We start from the raw sequence: 16,583 nt of genomic DNA, 5'->3' as shown, positions 1-16,583 counted from the left end.
CTGTCTTGAACAGATTGATTTTTATACCCTGGTTCCAGCAGTCATCTTCAATCTTTGTCAGCTATCAGCAAAGGATGTGATCATGACCACTTAGCTGGTATGTTTGAGGGATGTACAGAAGTTCAGTTTTCCCTTCTCTTCATACCACCACACATGTAAAAGCCTGGCACATAATAGGTACTCAGTCAGTATTCATAGAATAAATAAATAGACAGCTGTACCAGGCAAAGTCTATTATTAGAGGGTTCATTCTTTACTTTGGTTAAATGGTATCCTCTTTAAAAATAAACCCCTCCTTGCTTACAGGAGACATGGCACTCTAAGTTGCTATCTGTTACTGAGACCTTAATCTGAACTGGTTTTCTGGAGCAATAGGATTGGGGAAGCTGGAGGAATATAAAAAGGGGGAAGAAAACTATTTAGTTTCACAGTTTTGCCCGAGGCTTTACAACTTAAGATGTTACTTTTATGAGTTCTGCCCATGAAAATTTTTAACCAAACTATTCTCTTATCAAAATAATTTAGATAATAACTTGGTTAGGATTAAGTTTTAAGAATTATTTTTGCTATTGTGTAGTGTTAATTTTTGCAAAGCAGACATTTGTAGCCTGTTCTTATGCTTAAGAACACATTGTAATTTCTAATCATCCTGAATGTGCAACACATGCACTTTGAATCTCACATGTTTTAGGTGTTGCATGAAAATGTTTATAGTTGTCTTTCAGTATGGGGGAGGGGTAAGGGGGAACTGATTCCAAGACCTTTGCAAACAACAAAATCTGCCAATGCTCAAGTGCCTTATATAAAATGGCATAGTATTTGCATATAAGCTACACACATCTTCCCATATACTTAATTTTTTATATTATTTTTTATGATTTTTGAGATGGAGTCTCGTTCTTTCCCGCAGGCTAGAGTGCAGTGGCGCGATCTCAGCTCACTGCAACCTCTGCCTTCCAGATTCAAGCGATTCTCCTGCCTCAGTCTCCTGAGTAGCTGGGATTACAGGTGTGCGCCACCACATCCGGCTAATTTTTGTATTTTTATTAGAGATGGGGTTTCACCATGTTGGCCAGGCTGGTCTTGAACTCCTGACCTCAGGTGATCCGCCCGAGTCGGCCTCCCAAAGTGCCGGGATTACAGTTGTAAGCCACCTCACCTGGCCATATTTGTATTATTTTTTATTGTTTGTATTGTTTATTGTTTTTTCCCCCAAATATTTTCATTCTGTGGTTGGTTGAATCCGCAGCTGCTGAACCTGTAGATTCAGAGGGCCAAGTATAAGTACAAACTATTTTAAGTAATAGATAAACGGTAATTTCCTGTCAACTATTTTTAAATAGTTTTACGTGAAGCAAGGGCAGTGGCAACCTTGAAAGAAATTTATGAAATATTTTATAATTTTTAAGGTGGTATTATGCCTCTGGGAACACTGTTTATAGCTTGTTCTAAGTAGGATTTGATATGTTAATATAAAGTGTTTATTATTAGATGGTCATTGTCCAACATTACCACCAGATGGCAGCAGAGCAAACAGGAAAGTCATGATTGTTAATGCGGTCTGTTCTTTTAGCTGATCATTTTTGCACATATTTTTAATAATATAAACTGCTGTGGCATATGTTTCTTATAACTAGGAATTAAGGGAGTGTGCCTGACATAGTTTGCCTTTGAATAACACACACTTTTTTTTAATCCAGGTTTTTCAAGTACGAAAAGTAACAGGAGCAAATACTGGGAAAATATTTGCCATGAAGGTGCTTAAAAAGGTGATTTCCACTCCCCCTTTTTAGTCCTCATACACCATATTTTTACACTTGATCTCAGCCAAAAGGCTGGGAAGCAATCACGTCATATTTTTAATTGTTGTAACATTTTGGCCTAAAATTTGCAGTCAAAAAAATGTATCTCAAGCCAGGTACAGTGGTGCACACCTGTGGTTGCAGCTACTTGGGAGACTGAGGCAGGAGGATTGCTTGAACTTAGGAGGTCAAGGGTAGCCTGAGCAATGTAGCAAGACCCAGTCTCTTACAGAAAAAATGTATTTCTTTTTTTTTTTTTTTTTTTGAGACGTAGTTGCTCTCTGTCGCCCAGGCTGGAGTGCGGTGGCGCGATGTCGGCTCACTGCAACCTCCACCTCCCGGGTGCAGGTAATTCTCCTGCCTCAGCCTCCCAAGTAGCTGGGACTACAGGCGCATGTCACCACGCCCAGCTACTTTTTTGTATTTTTGATAGAAACAGGGTTTCACCATATTGGCCAGGATGGTCTTGATCTCCTGACCTCAGGTGATCCGCCTGTCTTGGCCTCCCAAGTGCAGGGATTATAGGCATGAGCCACCGCACCCGGCAAAAAATGTATTTCTAACACAGTTGCAATATTGCAATACTTTTTAGAATGTGAGGTATGTTTCATTACTGTTATTCCTATTTTTATTTCTGCTTGGTGAGTGTGGAAAAGAGAGCTCTTGCAATTCTTTGCTGAGGTAACTCTTTGCTGTTTCTGATCTCCTTATTTCTAAGTAATAAGCATGTACTGCTATCTCTTTTTTTTTTTGAGATGAACTCTCACTCTGTTCTCCAGGCTGGAGTGCAGTGGTACAATCTCAGCTCACTGCAACCTCTGTCTCCCAGGTTCAAGTGATTCTCCTGCCCCAGCCTCCCTAATAGCTGGGATTACAGGCGCCTACCACCACGCCTGGCTAATTTTTGGATTTTTAGTGTAGACGGGGTTTCACCATATTGGCCAGGCTGATCTCGAACTCCTGACCTCAGGTGATCCACCTGCCTTGGCCTCCCAAACTGCTGAGATTACAGGCATGAGCCACTGCGCCTCGCCTACTGCTATCTTTTTTCTGAGACAGTTTCGCTCTTGTTGCCCAGGCTGGAGTGCAATGGCATGATCTCAGCTCACTGCAACCTCCGCCTCCCAGGTTCAAGTGATTCTCCTGCCTCAGCCTCCCTAGTAGCTGGGATTACAGGCATGTGCCACCACACCCAGCTAATTTTGTATTTTTAGTAGAGACGGGGTTTCTCCATGTTGGTCAGGCTGGTCTTGAACTCCCGACCTCAGGTGATCCGCCCGCCTTGGCCTCCCAAAGTGCTGGGATTACAGGCATGAGCCACCATGTCTGGCCAACTGCTATCTTTTTAATTCAGCAGTTTTCAATTTTTTTTTTTTTAGACAGAGCCTCACTCTGTTGCCCAGGCTGGAGTGCAGTGGTGTGATCTCAGCTCACTGCAACCGCCACCTCCCGGGTTAAAGCGATTCTCCTGCTTCAGCTTCCTGAGTGGCTGGGATTACAGGCGCCCACCACCACACCCGGCTAATTTTTGTATTTTTAGTAGAGATGCGGTTTCGCCATGTTGGTATGCTGGTGTCGAAACTCCTGACCGCAGGGGATCGGCCCGCCTTGGCCTCCCAAAGTGTTGGGATTACAAGCATGAGCCACCGAGCTTGGCAGTATTAACTTTCTTTTATGCGAGTTAAGGATTTGTTTCTTGTTTACTTCACCCTCCTTTATCCTCATCGTCTCATTTTGTTTTGCTTTCTTTGAATCTACTATTGTCCTCTGATGTCTTCCAACAACTTTATAAAACATCTTTCAGTCTAATGTTCTTTGATCAGGCTTGTAAGATAATCTATCAGTTCCATTTATTTCCCAGAGGCATATCTTAGGAACTTTCTATCCACCTGTTCCCATCTGGAGTGGTAGCTCTTTAGTCACAACTGTTATGACTCGACTCTCTCTTCACCACAACCCTGGAATCCTCTTGGCTCCTTCAGTGTTGGATCTTTTGTTTCCTAGATCCCATATCTTCATTTTTTTCCTTTTTCTTAGTTTATGCCCTTGTTTTGGTGACACTGTAGTAGTGGCTCCCTCAGAAAAGGTACATAAAGATACATTTATAATAAAAATATATCCATATTGCATATTTGAGAATTTCTTTACGTTTTTATTTACTTGATTGTTTATGTTATTAGAGTTGAAAATTATTTTCACTTAGAATTTTGCTCAATTTTCTTCTATTCTTGAGAGTTTCTGTTGAAGTGCTTTGGCATTCTGATTCCCAATCCTTTACACATGGCCTGTTTTTCTGTGGAAATATTTTAAGATTTTCTCTTTATTTCTGATCTAAATTTTTATAGTGATGTGTCTTGCTTTGACTTTGATTATTATTTTTATTTAGTTAGTTTTGAGATAGGGTCTCGCCCTGTCACCTAGACAGGAGTGCGGTGACACAATTATAGCTCAGTGCAACCTCAAATTCCTGGGCTCAAGCTATCCTCCCACCTCAGTCTCCTGAGTAGCTGGGACCACAGGCACGAACCACCAGGCCTGGCTAATAAAAAAATGTAGAGATGGGCACTCACCATGTTGCCCAGGCTGGTGTTGAACTCCTGGGCTCAAGTGATCCACCCGCCTCGGCCACCCAAAGTGCTGGGATTGGATTACAGGTATGGCCCACTGCACCTGGCCTATTTAATTAAATTAATTAATTTATTTATTTTTAAGAGACAGGGTATCACTCTGTTTCCCAGCTGGAGTGTGGTGGTGTGATCATACTTCACTGTAACCTGTAACTCCTGGGCTCAAGCGATCGTCCTGCCACAACTTCTGAGTAGCTAGAACTGCAGATGCATGCCACCATGCCCAGTTCATTTTTAAAATGTTTCGTAGAGACAAGGTCTTCCTGTGTTTCCCAGGCTGGCCTGGAACTCCTGGCCTCAAGCAGTTGTTTTGTTTTGGCTCCCAAAGTGTTGGGATTACAGGCACGTGCCACTGTGCCCAGCCTATTTTTATTCTTTTAATCTTAAAGCTTTAGTCTTTCAGTTCTAGGAAATTTTCTTATGTGATTTATTTGATAATTTCCTTCCCACTGTTTTTTCTTCTTGGAATTGGAATTAGTTGGATGTTGGATCTCCTGGACTGATCATCTAATTTTTCTTATCTTTTCCACGTTTCCTTTCTTTGTCTTGTTGTTTACTTTCTTCTACTGAATTTTTTTTTTGAGATGGAGTTTTGCTCTTGTTGCCCAGGCTGGAGTGCAATGGCATGATCTTGGCTCACCGCAACCTCCGCCTCCTGGGTTCAAGCGATTCTCCTGCCTCAGCCTCCCAAGTAGCTGGGATTACAGGCATGTGCCACCACGCCCGGCTAATTTTGTATTTTTAGAAGAGACGGGGTTCTTCCATGTTGGTCAGGCTGGTCTTGAACTCCCGACCTCAGGTGATCCGCCCGCCTTGGCCTCCGGAAGTGCTGGGATTACAGGCGTAAGCCACTGTGCTTAGCCATTCGACTAAATTTTTTTTAAAGCTGTTGTATTTGTGATTCTCCAGAATTCTTTTTGTTGGTTTTGTTTTATAGCAACCTGTTTTATGAGTATAATATCTTCTCTTATCCCTCTGAGAGTTTTATTTTTTTTTAAAATGTTTATTATTTTTTTGAGACAGAGTCTCACTCTGTCATGCAGGTTTGAGTGCAGTGGTGCGATCTTGGCTCACTGCAACCCCTGCCTCCTGCGGACAAGCGATTCTCCTGCCTCAGCCTCCTGAGTAGCTGGGATTACAGGCGCCTGCTACCACACCTGGCTAATTTTTGTATTTTTAGCAGATATCGGGTCTCATCATGTTGGCCAGACTGGTCTTGAACTCCTGACCTCAGGCAAAACATCCGCCTAAGCATCCCAAAGTGCTGGGATTACAGGTGTGAGCCACCATGCCCCGCCTCTCTGAGAGTTTAATTATAATTATTTGAAATGTTCTTTTGTTTTATGCATGTTCTTTTTTGACTTTCTGTTTTCTTTGACTTTGATTTAGTCAGTTTTAGTCACTTTGTTCCATGTTAGAGGCCTTCTTTAGATGTCTGGTGTCATTCATTGATGATGATTTTTTTTTTCTTGAGATGGAGTCTTGCTCTGTCGTCTAGGCTGGAGTGCAGTGGCACAGTCTCGGCTCACTGCAATTTCCACCTCCTGGGTTCAAGCGATTCTTGTGCCTCAGCCACCCAAGTAGCTGGGATTACAGGCATGCGCCACCCTGCCTGGCTAATTTTTGCATTTTTAGTAGTGACAGGGTTTCGCCATGTTGTCAGCCTGATCTCAAACTCCTGACCTCAAGTGATCTGTCCACCTGGGCCTCAATAATCCATCCACTGCGCCTGGCCCGATTATTCATACTTAAGAGTAGAACTCTGAAAAGCTGATCAGAAGTTCTGTGTGTGTAAGCTTCTCTGCAGGGTAGTCAAGTGGTTAGCTGGTACTTGATCAACAACTTCAAATAATAGTGTCTGTAGGGCTGGGTGTGGTGGCTCACGCCTGTAATCCCAGCACTTTCGGAGGCTGAGGCAGGTTGATCACCTGAGGTCAGGAGTTCAAAACCAGCCTGGCCAGCTGGTTTGGGGGCGCTGAGGCAGGAGAATCGCTTGAGCCTGGGAGGTGGAGGTTGCAGTGAGCCGAGATTGCACCATTGCGCTCTAGCGTGGACAATAAGAGCGAAACTCCATCTCAAATAAATAAATAAGTAAATATTGTCTGTAGATCTTTTTTTTTCTGGGGAGGATCAGTTGGTGCTAAGAAAGTTCTGCCATTCTTTTGCCTGGAAAAAGCATTCTGGAGCTGAGTGAGAGAAGACGGAGATCTTACCTCTCAACACGCGGGCTTTCACTAAACTCGAGTTGTTACGTTAGCACTTTACTCTGTGGATCTAATCTTTCACTTTTTTTTTGTCCCGGAGAATTTAACTCTCCTAGGGTTAGTTCTTCGACTTAGTGTGGAGATGGGAGCCTTTTTGGTCTGTCTGTTCCTTATACAGACTTGCAGATGATCTCCGTTTTTAGCCGTCCACCTTCTGCCTTCTATAGTCTTCAGTTCCTTTTATTTTTTTCCCTTCCTTCTAATTTTACCTCTAATGTTTGAACCTTGCTGGGGTTCTGTAGATAGATTCAACTTCTTTTGTGTATTCCCCTTTGCAGGCACTTAGGTTTGATCTTACCCCACTCTGCTATATCATGGACCGTTGCTTTATCCCCACTCTGTCTTTTCAGGTGTCAGATTCCACATGTCTTCTAGTTTTACTGATGGATTATCTGTGTGTTTGTTTTCTTATTCCTGCTTGGGATTGATTACTGAAAAGATTCCACTGTCTTTTTTTTTTTTTTTCCCGGGTTCAAGTGATTCTTCTGCCTCAACCTCCTGAGTAGCTGGGATTACAGGTGCCCGCCACCACACCCAGCTAATTTTTGTATTTTTAGTAGAGACGGGGCTTTGCCATGTTGGCCAGGCTGGTCTTGAACTCCTGACCCCAGGTGATCCACCCTTCTTGGCATCCCAAAGTGCTGGGATTACAGGCATGAGTCACTGTACCCGGCCTCCACTGTCTCAGAACAAAAGTTCCAGTGGAGAACTGCTTTCAAAGACAATCAAAGTGACTTTTTAAAAAAATTATAAGACTTGTAAAACTTTGGTCCTTCTTGCTGATTTTTATTTAAGCAGTATAAATGACTCCGCAGTTTGAAAGCTGAGGAACAAATACTGTGACCACAATTTTATTGGTAATTGTCTTTAAAAAGCCATCTAGCTATTCTTAACATCAGTTTCTGCTTCAGTGGGTTGACATTGATATCTGCTATCTGACTTTCCTGTTGGAATTGTTTTAGATTAATTATTTTTTAATCTGTAAAACATGTTAGGTATAGAATTGAAGGCAGCATAATAATGCTTTTCCCAGAAATGTCGAAAGAAGTACTGGTCAAGATTTCTTCTTTTATTTGAAACAGAGTCTCACTCCATCACCCAGGCTGGAGTGCAGTGGAGCATTCTCAGCTCACTGCAACCTTTGCCTCTTGGGTTCCAGTGATTCTCGTGCCTCAGCCTCCCAAATAGCTGGGACTACAGGTGTGTACCACCACGCCTGGCTAATTTTTGTACTTTTGGTAGAGACAGGGTTTCACCATGTTGGCCAGGCTGGTCTCAAACTCCTAACCTCAAGTGATCCGCCCACCTCAGCCCCCTAAAGTGCTGGAATTATGGGTGTGAGCCACTGCGCCCAGCCTCTAGTCAAGATTCTTAACTGATTCATTCCTTGTGGTGTGTTATTTATATCGGATAATCAGGCCTGACCATATTAGGCATAATTAGATCTTGGGTGAAGTATGTTTTTGGCACAGGTATCTAGTGAAAAAAAGAGTGTTGGTTTTTTTCCCCACTCATGGTGGGTGGGGGTGGTATATTGGGAAATCCATAGACTTAATTACTGCTAAGTGTCAGGCCTCATTCTGGGGCCCAGGGATCTAGGACCTAAGCTGTTTGCCTCTGCTTTTGCTTGGTTGCCATTGTTTCCCATTCTTGGGGTTCTTTTCTTAATCCTGGCTAGAGGATCTGATACTGTCTCCTTCCTTGTCCTTGAAAGCAAGCTCATAGCAAAAATAATGAAAATAAAGATGTCATTAGGGTTAAGTTCAGGGCTTTCATTTCTAAATCCCCAAGTAAGATGACTATAGGCTCCCTTTGAGTTCCTTCCTTCTGATTTTAATTATCCTGGAGGCAGAGTACTAACCCCTCTGACCTGAGTGTGTGGTAAGAGTATACCTCTTCCCCCAGCCTTTAAGATGAAATCAGAGTAGAACCAGGTGTCCCCTTAAGTGAGTTGTTTCAATCGGGACATTCTGTCTGGATTTATTAGTTCTCCTGGGACTGTTTACTTCTTATAGGAATGGTACCATTCAGGTATTTGCTTAGAGTGGAATAGTGAGGAAAAGACTATCAACAGCCATCACCCGACCCTACCAGTTGCAGCAAAAATATACCATGGAAGCAAAATACTATTGCCTACGGCATTAGTTCACCTCCCACTGTACATTTTAGAACCTTTGGCCAAAGGTGTTCTCCACCTCTGAAATATTGCGGTTTCATAGAACAATAACTTTCTCACTTTTGACTTACTTGATTCCTACAATGCCTGTTTTTTGGCCCTATGCCCTTTAGTTCTTTGACTTTTCTGTTTTTCTCCTCAATTTTTTAGACCCCTTCTTATTTCACTTTATTCTGAATCCAGGCTTATGGGCATAATTGGCCACTTTATCAGTTGCTAGCTCCATTGACCTTGTGCTCAGGAAAGCCCTAATCTGCATCAGCTCACTTGTCAGCGCACCTTTATTGCTATATTTCAGCTACTGAACATTACTAACAGAAATCACGCAAACCTATAGATTGCTGTTGGGAAAACTCTATGACCCCAACTCACCTGGACCCTAAGCACTTCCCAGCAATTTTTCTGCGTATCCTTAGATAAATCCTTCCATTCTCTACAACTGTTTGGAGCCTTTCCTATCAGCCCCTCTACTCTTTTTAGCCAACTGTTTCTCTTCCTACTTAAGGATGTCCGATGTGATTTCCTTTGACTTCCTGTTTTATTTTAATTTAATTCATTTTAATTTTTGAACCGAAGTCTCTGTCACCCAGGCTGGAGTACAGTGGCGTGATCTCGGCTCACTGCCTCCTGGGTTCAAGCAGTTCTCCAGCCTTAGCCTCCCAAGTAGCTGGGATCACAGGTGCGTGTCACCATGCCCAGCTAATTTTTTATTTTTTGTAGAGACGGGGTTTTACCATGTTGGCCAGGGTGGTCTCGATTTCCTGAGCTCAAGCAGTCCACCCGCCTTGGCCTCCCAAAGTGTTGGGATTACGGGCATGATCCACCACACCTGGCCTTGACTTCCTGTTTTAGTACCTAACACAACACCACCATGTTGATCTGCAGTTTTACTAGACTTGACTTCCCTCGCTCTCCAGTCTTTTTTTTTTTTTTTTTTTTTAAATTGAGATGGAGTCTTGCTCTGTCGCCCAGGCTGGAATGCAGTGGAGCGATCTTGGCTCACTGCAAGCTCCACCTCCCAGGTTCACGCCATTCTCCTGCCTCAGCCTCCCGAGTAGCTGGGACTATAGGTGCCCGCCACCATGCCTGGCTAATTTTTTTGTATTTTTAGTAGAGACGGGGTTTCACCGTGTTAGCCAGGATGGTCTCGATCTCCCGACCTTGTGATCCGCCCGCCTCGGCCTCCCAAAGTGCTGGGATTACAGGCATGAGCCACCATGCCCGGCTCCAGTCTTAGTGGAATTTGTTTCTTCTCCTTTCTGAGGCTAATTCCTCTGTGTTTTGGATACCATCTCTTTCTGCCTATTCAGGGACATTACTCTGTCACTTATCCTCTCTGTTTTCATCCCCTATCTGACTTCTTTCTTTATTTAATTATATTTGTGCCTCTACCATATTTAGGTAAACAAAACCTTCTTTCACATGAGGTCTTCCTGTAGCTACCACCTTCTTTACCTCTTCATAGCGGAACTTCTTGAGAAGTGGAGTCCACATTACACATTACCATTCCATTTTTCTTTTTTCTTTCTGTTTTTGAGACGGAGTCTCACTCTGTCTAGCCTGTCGCCCAGGCTGGAGTGCAGTGGCGTGATCTTGGCTCACTGCTACCTCTGCCTCCCAGGTTCAAGTGATTCTCTTGCCTCAGCCTCCCAAGTGACTAGGACTACAGGCGCATCCCACCACACTCGGCTAATTTTTTATTTTTAGTAGAGACGGGGTTTCACCATGTTGGCCAGGCTGATCTCGAACTCCTGACCTCAGGTGATCCTCCTGCCTCGGCCTCCCAAAGTGCTGGGATTACAGGCATGAGCCACCATGCCTGGCCTACCATTCCTTTTTTCACACATTTTTTTCTTTTTTCTTTTCTTTTTTTTTTTTTTCTGGGACTGAGTCTTGCTCTGTTGCCCAGACTGGAGTGCAGTGGTGTGATCGCAGCTCACCATAACCTCCGCCTCCTGGGTTGAAGCAGTTCTCCTGCCTCAGCCTCCTGAGTAGCTGGGACTACTGGCGCCCGCCACCACGCCTGGCTAATTTTTGTGTTTTTAGCAGAGACGGGGTTTCGCCATGTTGACCAGGCTTGTCTCGAACTCCTGAACTTGTCATCTGCCTGCCTCGGCCTCCCAAAGTGCTGGGATTACAGGCATTATTCTTTTTTCACTACTGTATTTTGACTTATGATTCTACTTTTTTTTTTTTTTTTTAAGAGACAGAATCTCATTATTTGACCAGGTTGAGTGCAGTGGCTGTTCTCAGATGCGATCGTAGTACACCACAGCCTCCAACTCCTGGGTTCAAGCAACCCTCCCACCTCAGCCTCCCAAGTAGCTGGGACCACAGGCACATGTCACCATGCCTGACTCTATTTTATTTTATTTTTTGTTTTTTAGACAGAGCCTTGCCCTGTCACCCAGGCTGGAGTGCAGTGGCCCTATCTTAGCTCACTGCAGCCTCTGCCTTCCAGGTTCAAGCAATTCTCATGCCTCAGCCCCCTGAGTAGCTGAGATTACAGGGGTGCGCTGCTGTATCTGGTTAATTTTTGTATTTTTAGTAGAGATGGGGTTTCACCATGTTGGCCAGGCTGGTCTTGAATTCCTGGCCTCAAGAGATCCACCTACCTCGGCCTCCCAAAGTGCTGGATTATAGGTGTGGGCCACGGCACGTGGCCCAACTCTACTATTTCAGTGAAGCTTTTGTACCCTAGGTCATCACTGACTTCCCGATTGCTGAATCCAGTTGTCTTTACTGAGTTCGTCTTTAATTTAACTTTCTTTTGCATTGAAGCTGCTGACCACAGCATTTTGAAACTCTGTTCCTTTTATTACTGTGATTCTACTTTCCTTATTTTTCATCTTATCTCTTAGTCTGTGGCTTCTCAGACTTCCTCACAATTGATTGCTTATTTTAAAAATTCAAAAATTTAAACCTCCTGAGCAGTTCAAAAATAATATACCTTTGAAATTTTTTAAACTTTTCAGAGTTGCAAGAATAGTTCTGTGATCACCAGTTGTTACCATTTTGCCGTATTTTCTTTGTCTGTGTGTCCCTGTCTTTCTACCTGCCCCCACATATATGTATATCTATGAATATTCACGTTTTTTAAGTTTAATAAATTTTCTTCATGTGCAATTTGAGAGTTAACTGCAGATTTCATAGCACTTCACCCCTAATTTCTTCTGTGCATCTTCTAAGAATAAGGGCTTTTTTTTTTTTTTTTTGAGAAGGAGTCTCACTCTGTCACCCAGGCTGGAGTGCAGTGGCGCAATTTTGGCTCACTGCAACCTCCACCTCCTGGGTTCAAGCGATTCTCCTGCCTCAGCCCCACAAGTAGCTGGGATTACAGGTGCCTGCTACCACGCCTGCCTAATTTTTGTAATTGTAATAGAGACGGGGTTTCACCATGTTGGCTAGGCTGGTCTCAAACTCCTGACCTCAGGTGATCTGCTCTCCTTGGCCTCCCAAAGTGTTGAGATTACAGACATGAGCCTCCGTTCCCGGCCTTTTTTTCCTTTTGTAATTAACAAGTGATCTATGGAATGATAGAAACGGTGTGAATATTCTGTCCCATAATAATCTTTACTTAATGGTTTTATCTGGATTGTTTCTTGCCCAAATATTACTGTAGTGATTATAAAAGGGAGACTTTTCTATTTTTTCTGTATTTTTTCTATATTGTCATTCTTCTGTAAAGATTTTTTTATACTCCTTTTTTTTTTTTTTGAGATGAAGTCAGGCTGGCATGCAGTGGTGTGATCTCAGCTCACTGCAGCTTCTGCCTCCCGGGTTCAAGCTATCTTCCTGCCTCAGCCTCCAGAGTAGCTGGGACTACAGGCGTGCGCCACCGCGCCCAGCTAATTTTTTGTATTTTTAGTAGAGATGGGGTTTCACCATGTTGGCCACGATGGTCTTGATCTCTTGACCCCGTAATCTAGCCACCTTGGCCTCCCAAAGTGCCAGGATTACAGACATGAGCCACTGTGCCTGGCCCTATACTTCCTTTAAAAAAATGTTGTTTTTTTTTTTTTTTGAGATGGAGGTTCACTCTGTTGGCCCAGGCTGGAATGCAATGATGTGGTCTTGGCTCACTGCAACCTCCATCTCCCAGGTTCAAGCAATTCTCCTGCCTCAGCCTCCTGAGTCGCTGGGATAGGTGTGTGCCACCATACCCAGCTGATTTTTGTATTTTTAGTAAAGATGGGGTTTCACTATGTTGGCTGGGCTGGTCTTGAACTCCTGACCTCATGATCTGCCCACCTCAGCCTCCCAAAGTGCTGGGATTACAGGTGTGAGCCACTGCACCTGGCCCTTTTTTTTTTTTTTTTTTTTTTTTTTTGAGACAGGGTCTTCTGTCGCCCAGGCTTGAGTGCAGTGGCCATAATCATGGCTCACCACAGCTCTGGACCCCAGGCTGCCTCAGCTCACTGCAACCTCTGCCTCCCAGGTTCCACTGATTCTCGTGCCTCAGGCTCTGGAGTAGCTGGGAGTATAGGTGTGTACCATCACACCTGGCTAATTCTTGTATTTTTAGTAGAGATGAGGTTTCACCATGTTGGACAGGCTGGTCTCAAACTCCTGGCCAACATGGTGATCCGCCTGCCTCGGTTTCCCAAAGTGCTTCATATTGTTAGCCCTAATTCTAGTCCAATTCCATAGCATTCTTCTTTATTTTTATTTTTTTATTTTTGAGACGGAGTCTCGCTCTGTCCCCCATGCTGGAATGCAGTGGTGCGATCTCAGCTCACTGCAGCCTCCTGGGTTCAAGCAGTTTTCTTGAAACTGCTTCATATTGTTAGCCCTAATTCTAGTCCAATTCCATAGCATTCTTCTTTATTTTTATTTTTGAGACAGAGTCTCGCTCTGTCCCCCAGGCTGGAATGCAGTGGTGCGATCTCGGCTCACTGCAGCCTCCTGGGTTCAAGCAGTTTTCTGCCTCCGCCTCCTGAGTAGCTGGGATTACAGGCGCCTGCCACCACGCCTGGCTAATTTTTGTATTTTTAGTAGAGACGGGGTTTCATCATATTGGCCAGGCTGGTCTTGAACTCCTGACCTTGTGATCCACCTGCCTCGGCCTCCCAAAGTGCTGGAATTACAGGCGTTAGCCACCGTGCTCAGCCACATTCTTCTTTCAGTTCATATTTGGATCTCCTTTTTTTCTACAGTGAGAAGAACTCTGGTAACAACATAAATAAATGCACTCATTTGTTCAGTTGTACAATATGTGCATAATGAAAATTTTAATACCAATAGTATTTCCAGCTACAAACCTACTAAGTTTGATTTAATATTTCTTTGCAATTTTTTGTGTGCTTACATATAGGCCACTGAGGGTGTGCAGTCTAAAATTACTTAAATATCTTTTTCTCACTGGGTGCAGTGGCTCACGCCTGTAATCTCAGCACTTCGGGAGGCCAAGGCGGGTGGATCATGAGCTCAGTTCGAAACCAGCCTGGCCAACATGGTGAAACCCCGTCTCTACTAAAAATACAAAAATTAGCCAGGTGTGGTGGCAGGTGCCTGTAGTCCCAGCTACTCAGGAGGCTGAGGCAGGGGAATCACTTGAACCTGGGAGGCAGAGGTTGCAGTGAGCTGAGACCATGCCACTGCACTCCAGCCTGGGTGACAGAGTGAGACTCTGTCTAAAAAAAAAATCTTTTTCTCTTATATCTTTTTTCTCTCTTTCTGTGGTAAAGTTATTGGTGTAATAGTCAATTAAATTTATATATTCCTATTGTATTCAGTTGTACTTCCCACCCCTCATCCTTGTTGATTTTATTTTATTTTTGGAATACATTAAACATTAATATGGTTCAAAAAAAATCTACATTTTATAATTACAGTAATATTTGATTTAGGAAAGAAAAAAATGGATGATAAAACCATTGAGGTTTTACTTAGAAGGTATTCTCAAAAGTCTTATTTCTTTTCCTTCCCTTCCATTATCATTAGCTTTTAGTTTATCTTAGTTGTCTTCATTTTTGCAGGTATAAGCAGATACATATTATATATATATTCTCATTTCCCCTTTCTTGTACAAAAGATAGCATAGTATCCATGTTGCTGTACTTTTAAATACTCTTTTGTGTCTTGTTTTTATAGAGATTTTTCTTATTTTTATTTTTATTTTATTTATTTATTTATTTATTTTTTGAGATGGAGTCTCGCTCTGTCACCCACGCTGGAGTGCAGTGGCGTGATCTCGGCTCACTGCAAGCTCCGCCTCCCAGGTTCATGCCATTCTCCTGCCTCAGCCTCTCAAGTAGCTGGGACTACAGGCACCCGCCACCACGCCTGACTAATTTTTTTTTGTATATTTAGTAGAGACAGGGTTTCACCGTGTTAGCCAGGATGGTCTCAATCTCCTGACCTCGTGATCCGCCCGCCTCGGCCTCCCAAAGTTCTGGGATTACAGGCGTGAGCCACCGCGCCCGGCTGATTTTTCTCATTTTTATAGCTTTGTTACATGTTGTGTAGATTCCAGAGGTTTTGGGCCAGTATCCTATGTCTGAGCATTTAGGCTGTTTCTAGTGTTTCACTTTCACAGATAATGTTGCAACCAATAACCTGTGTATTTGCTTTCCATATTACTTATGGAGATGTACCATCGGGGTAACTTCCTGGAACTTATACCTGGCATGTCTAAAACAGGGCATCGTTTTCCCAAGACTTTTTCACTTTCATTTGACGATACTGAATGGCACCATTATCTATCCTATTACTTATGCAGAATAAAGGTATCATCATTTTTTCTCATAACTAGTTTGTCAGCAAATGCAAATTATGTATTAGCCTTTCATTTTTTTCTATCTTGATTTTCTTACAGATCTTCTTAGTTGGTTTATTATACTAGCCTCCTAAGTAGTCTCATTTCTTTCCTAATACTCCCTACTGCTACTAGACGTGTCTTTCATAAAGCCAAAGGTGTGTTCATTTCACCCAGACCTTCCTTTGCCCAGACGTTCCATTTCCTGGCCTTTGCCTACTTCTCTAGCCTGATCTGTAACCACTTCTAACCATACCGAACTACTTGTAGATTCCCCAGACAATATCCTGTCCTATCAAGCCTCTTTTGCAGTGGAATGCCTTTTTTTTACCTTCTACATTTCGTTCTTTCTTTTTTGTCTTTTTTTTTTTTACCCTTTTTGTGGAGAATGGGGTCATGCTTGTTACCAGGCAGATCTCGAACTCCTGGGCTCAAGCGATCCTCCTGCCTCTGCCCACCTAAGTGCTGGGATTACAGACATGAGCCACCGCGTCCAGGCCACATTTCATTTTAATAACTTTCAAGCAAGACTTTTTGCTAGGTCAGGTGTAGTTCCCCTGTTTATCCTTACCATCGTGTGCTTACCTACATTGACTTTCTTTTTTTCCCTGAGACTTTGGGCTCCTGTCGACTTTTAGACTTCTATGGACAGGGCATTCCTTCTATTCTGCTTTCTTGGCACAGCCTGGAGCATGGTAGACACTCAGTAGTTTGTGAATATATGAATAAACTTAATCTGATTACAGATTTCTTTTTTAAAAAGTCTCTTTAGGTAATTCACTTACCTGTTCACTGCAAAAAATCCAAACTGCAGAGGCATATATAAAGTGAACGTTTTCCATTACTCCATCTCAGTATCTAGTGGAAACTATGGTTAATAGTTCAATATTGGGAAGAAAAACACAAAATAGATTTTAGAATAAAATAGATTATAGAATAAAAATGTTCACTATTTTG

At 43.0% G+C, this 16,583-nt stretch overlaps 1 protein-coding gene and 1 long non-coding RNA gene across 14 annotated transcripts in view; one reads left to right on the top strand and one right to left on the bottom strand.

The window, feature by feature from the left end:
- The window catches only part of RPS6KB1 (ribosomal protein S6 kinase B1), a 123,042-nt gene that overhangs the window by 19,516 nt on the left and 86,943 nt on the right, over positions 1 to 16,583 (top strand). For all 13 annotated transcript variants that reach the window (XR_008515607.2, XR_008515606.2, XR_008515608.2 and 10 more), the window contains exon 4: positions 1,701 to 1,769. Coding sequence is in view for 9 of the 13 variants with exons in the window: in XM_054537013.2 (XP_054392988.2) it covers positions 1,701 to 1,769 (69 nt within the window). In the remaining 4 variants the exon portion in view is untranslated. The remainder of the gene's footprint in view (positions 1 to 1,700; positions 1,770 to 16,583) is intronic.
- Positions 30 to 16,578, bottom strand: LOC129051393 (uncharacterized). Its single transcript, XR_008515610.2, has 3 exons — positions 16,412 to 16,578; positions 16,212 to 16,311; positions 30 to 1,258 (listed from the first exon to the last, which is right to left on the bottom strand). It is a non-coding gene; the product is annotated as an uncharacterized LOC129051393 (long non-coding RNA).

This window comes from Pongo abelii, chromosome 19, assembly GCF_028885655.2.
Source record: "Pongo abelii isolate AG06213 chromosome 19, NHGRI_mPonAbe1-v2.0_pri, whole genome shotgun sequence".
NCBI lineage: Eukaryota > Metazoa > Chordata > Mammalia > Primates > Hominidae > Pongo > Pongo abelii.
This window is presented reverse-complemented; position numbering and strand designations above follow the sequence as displayed.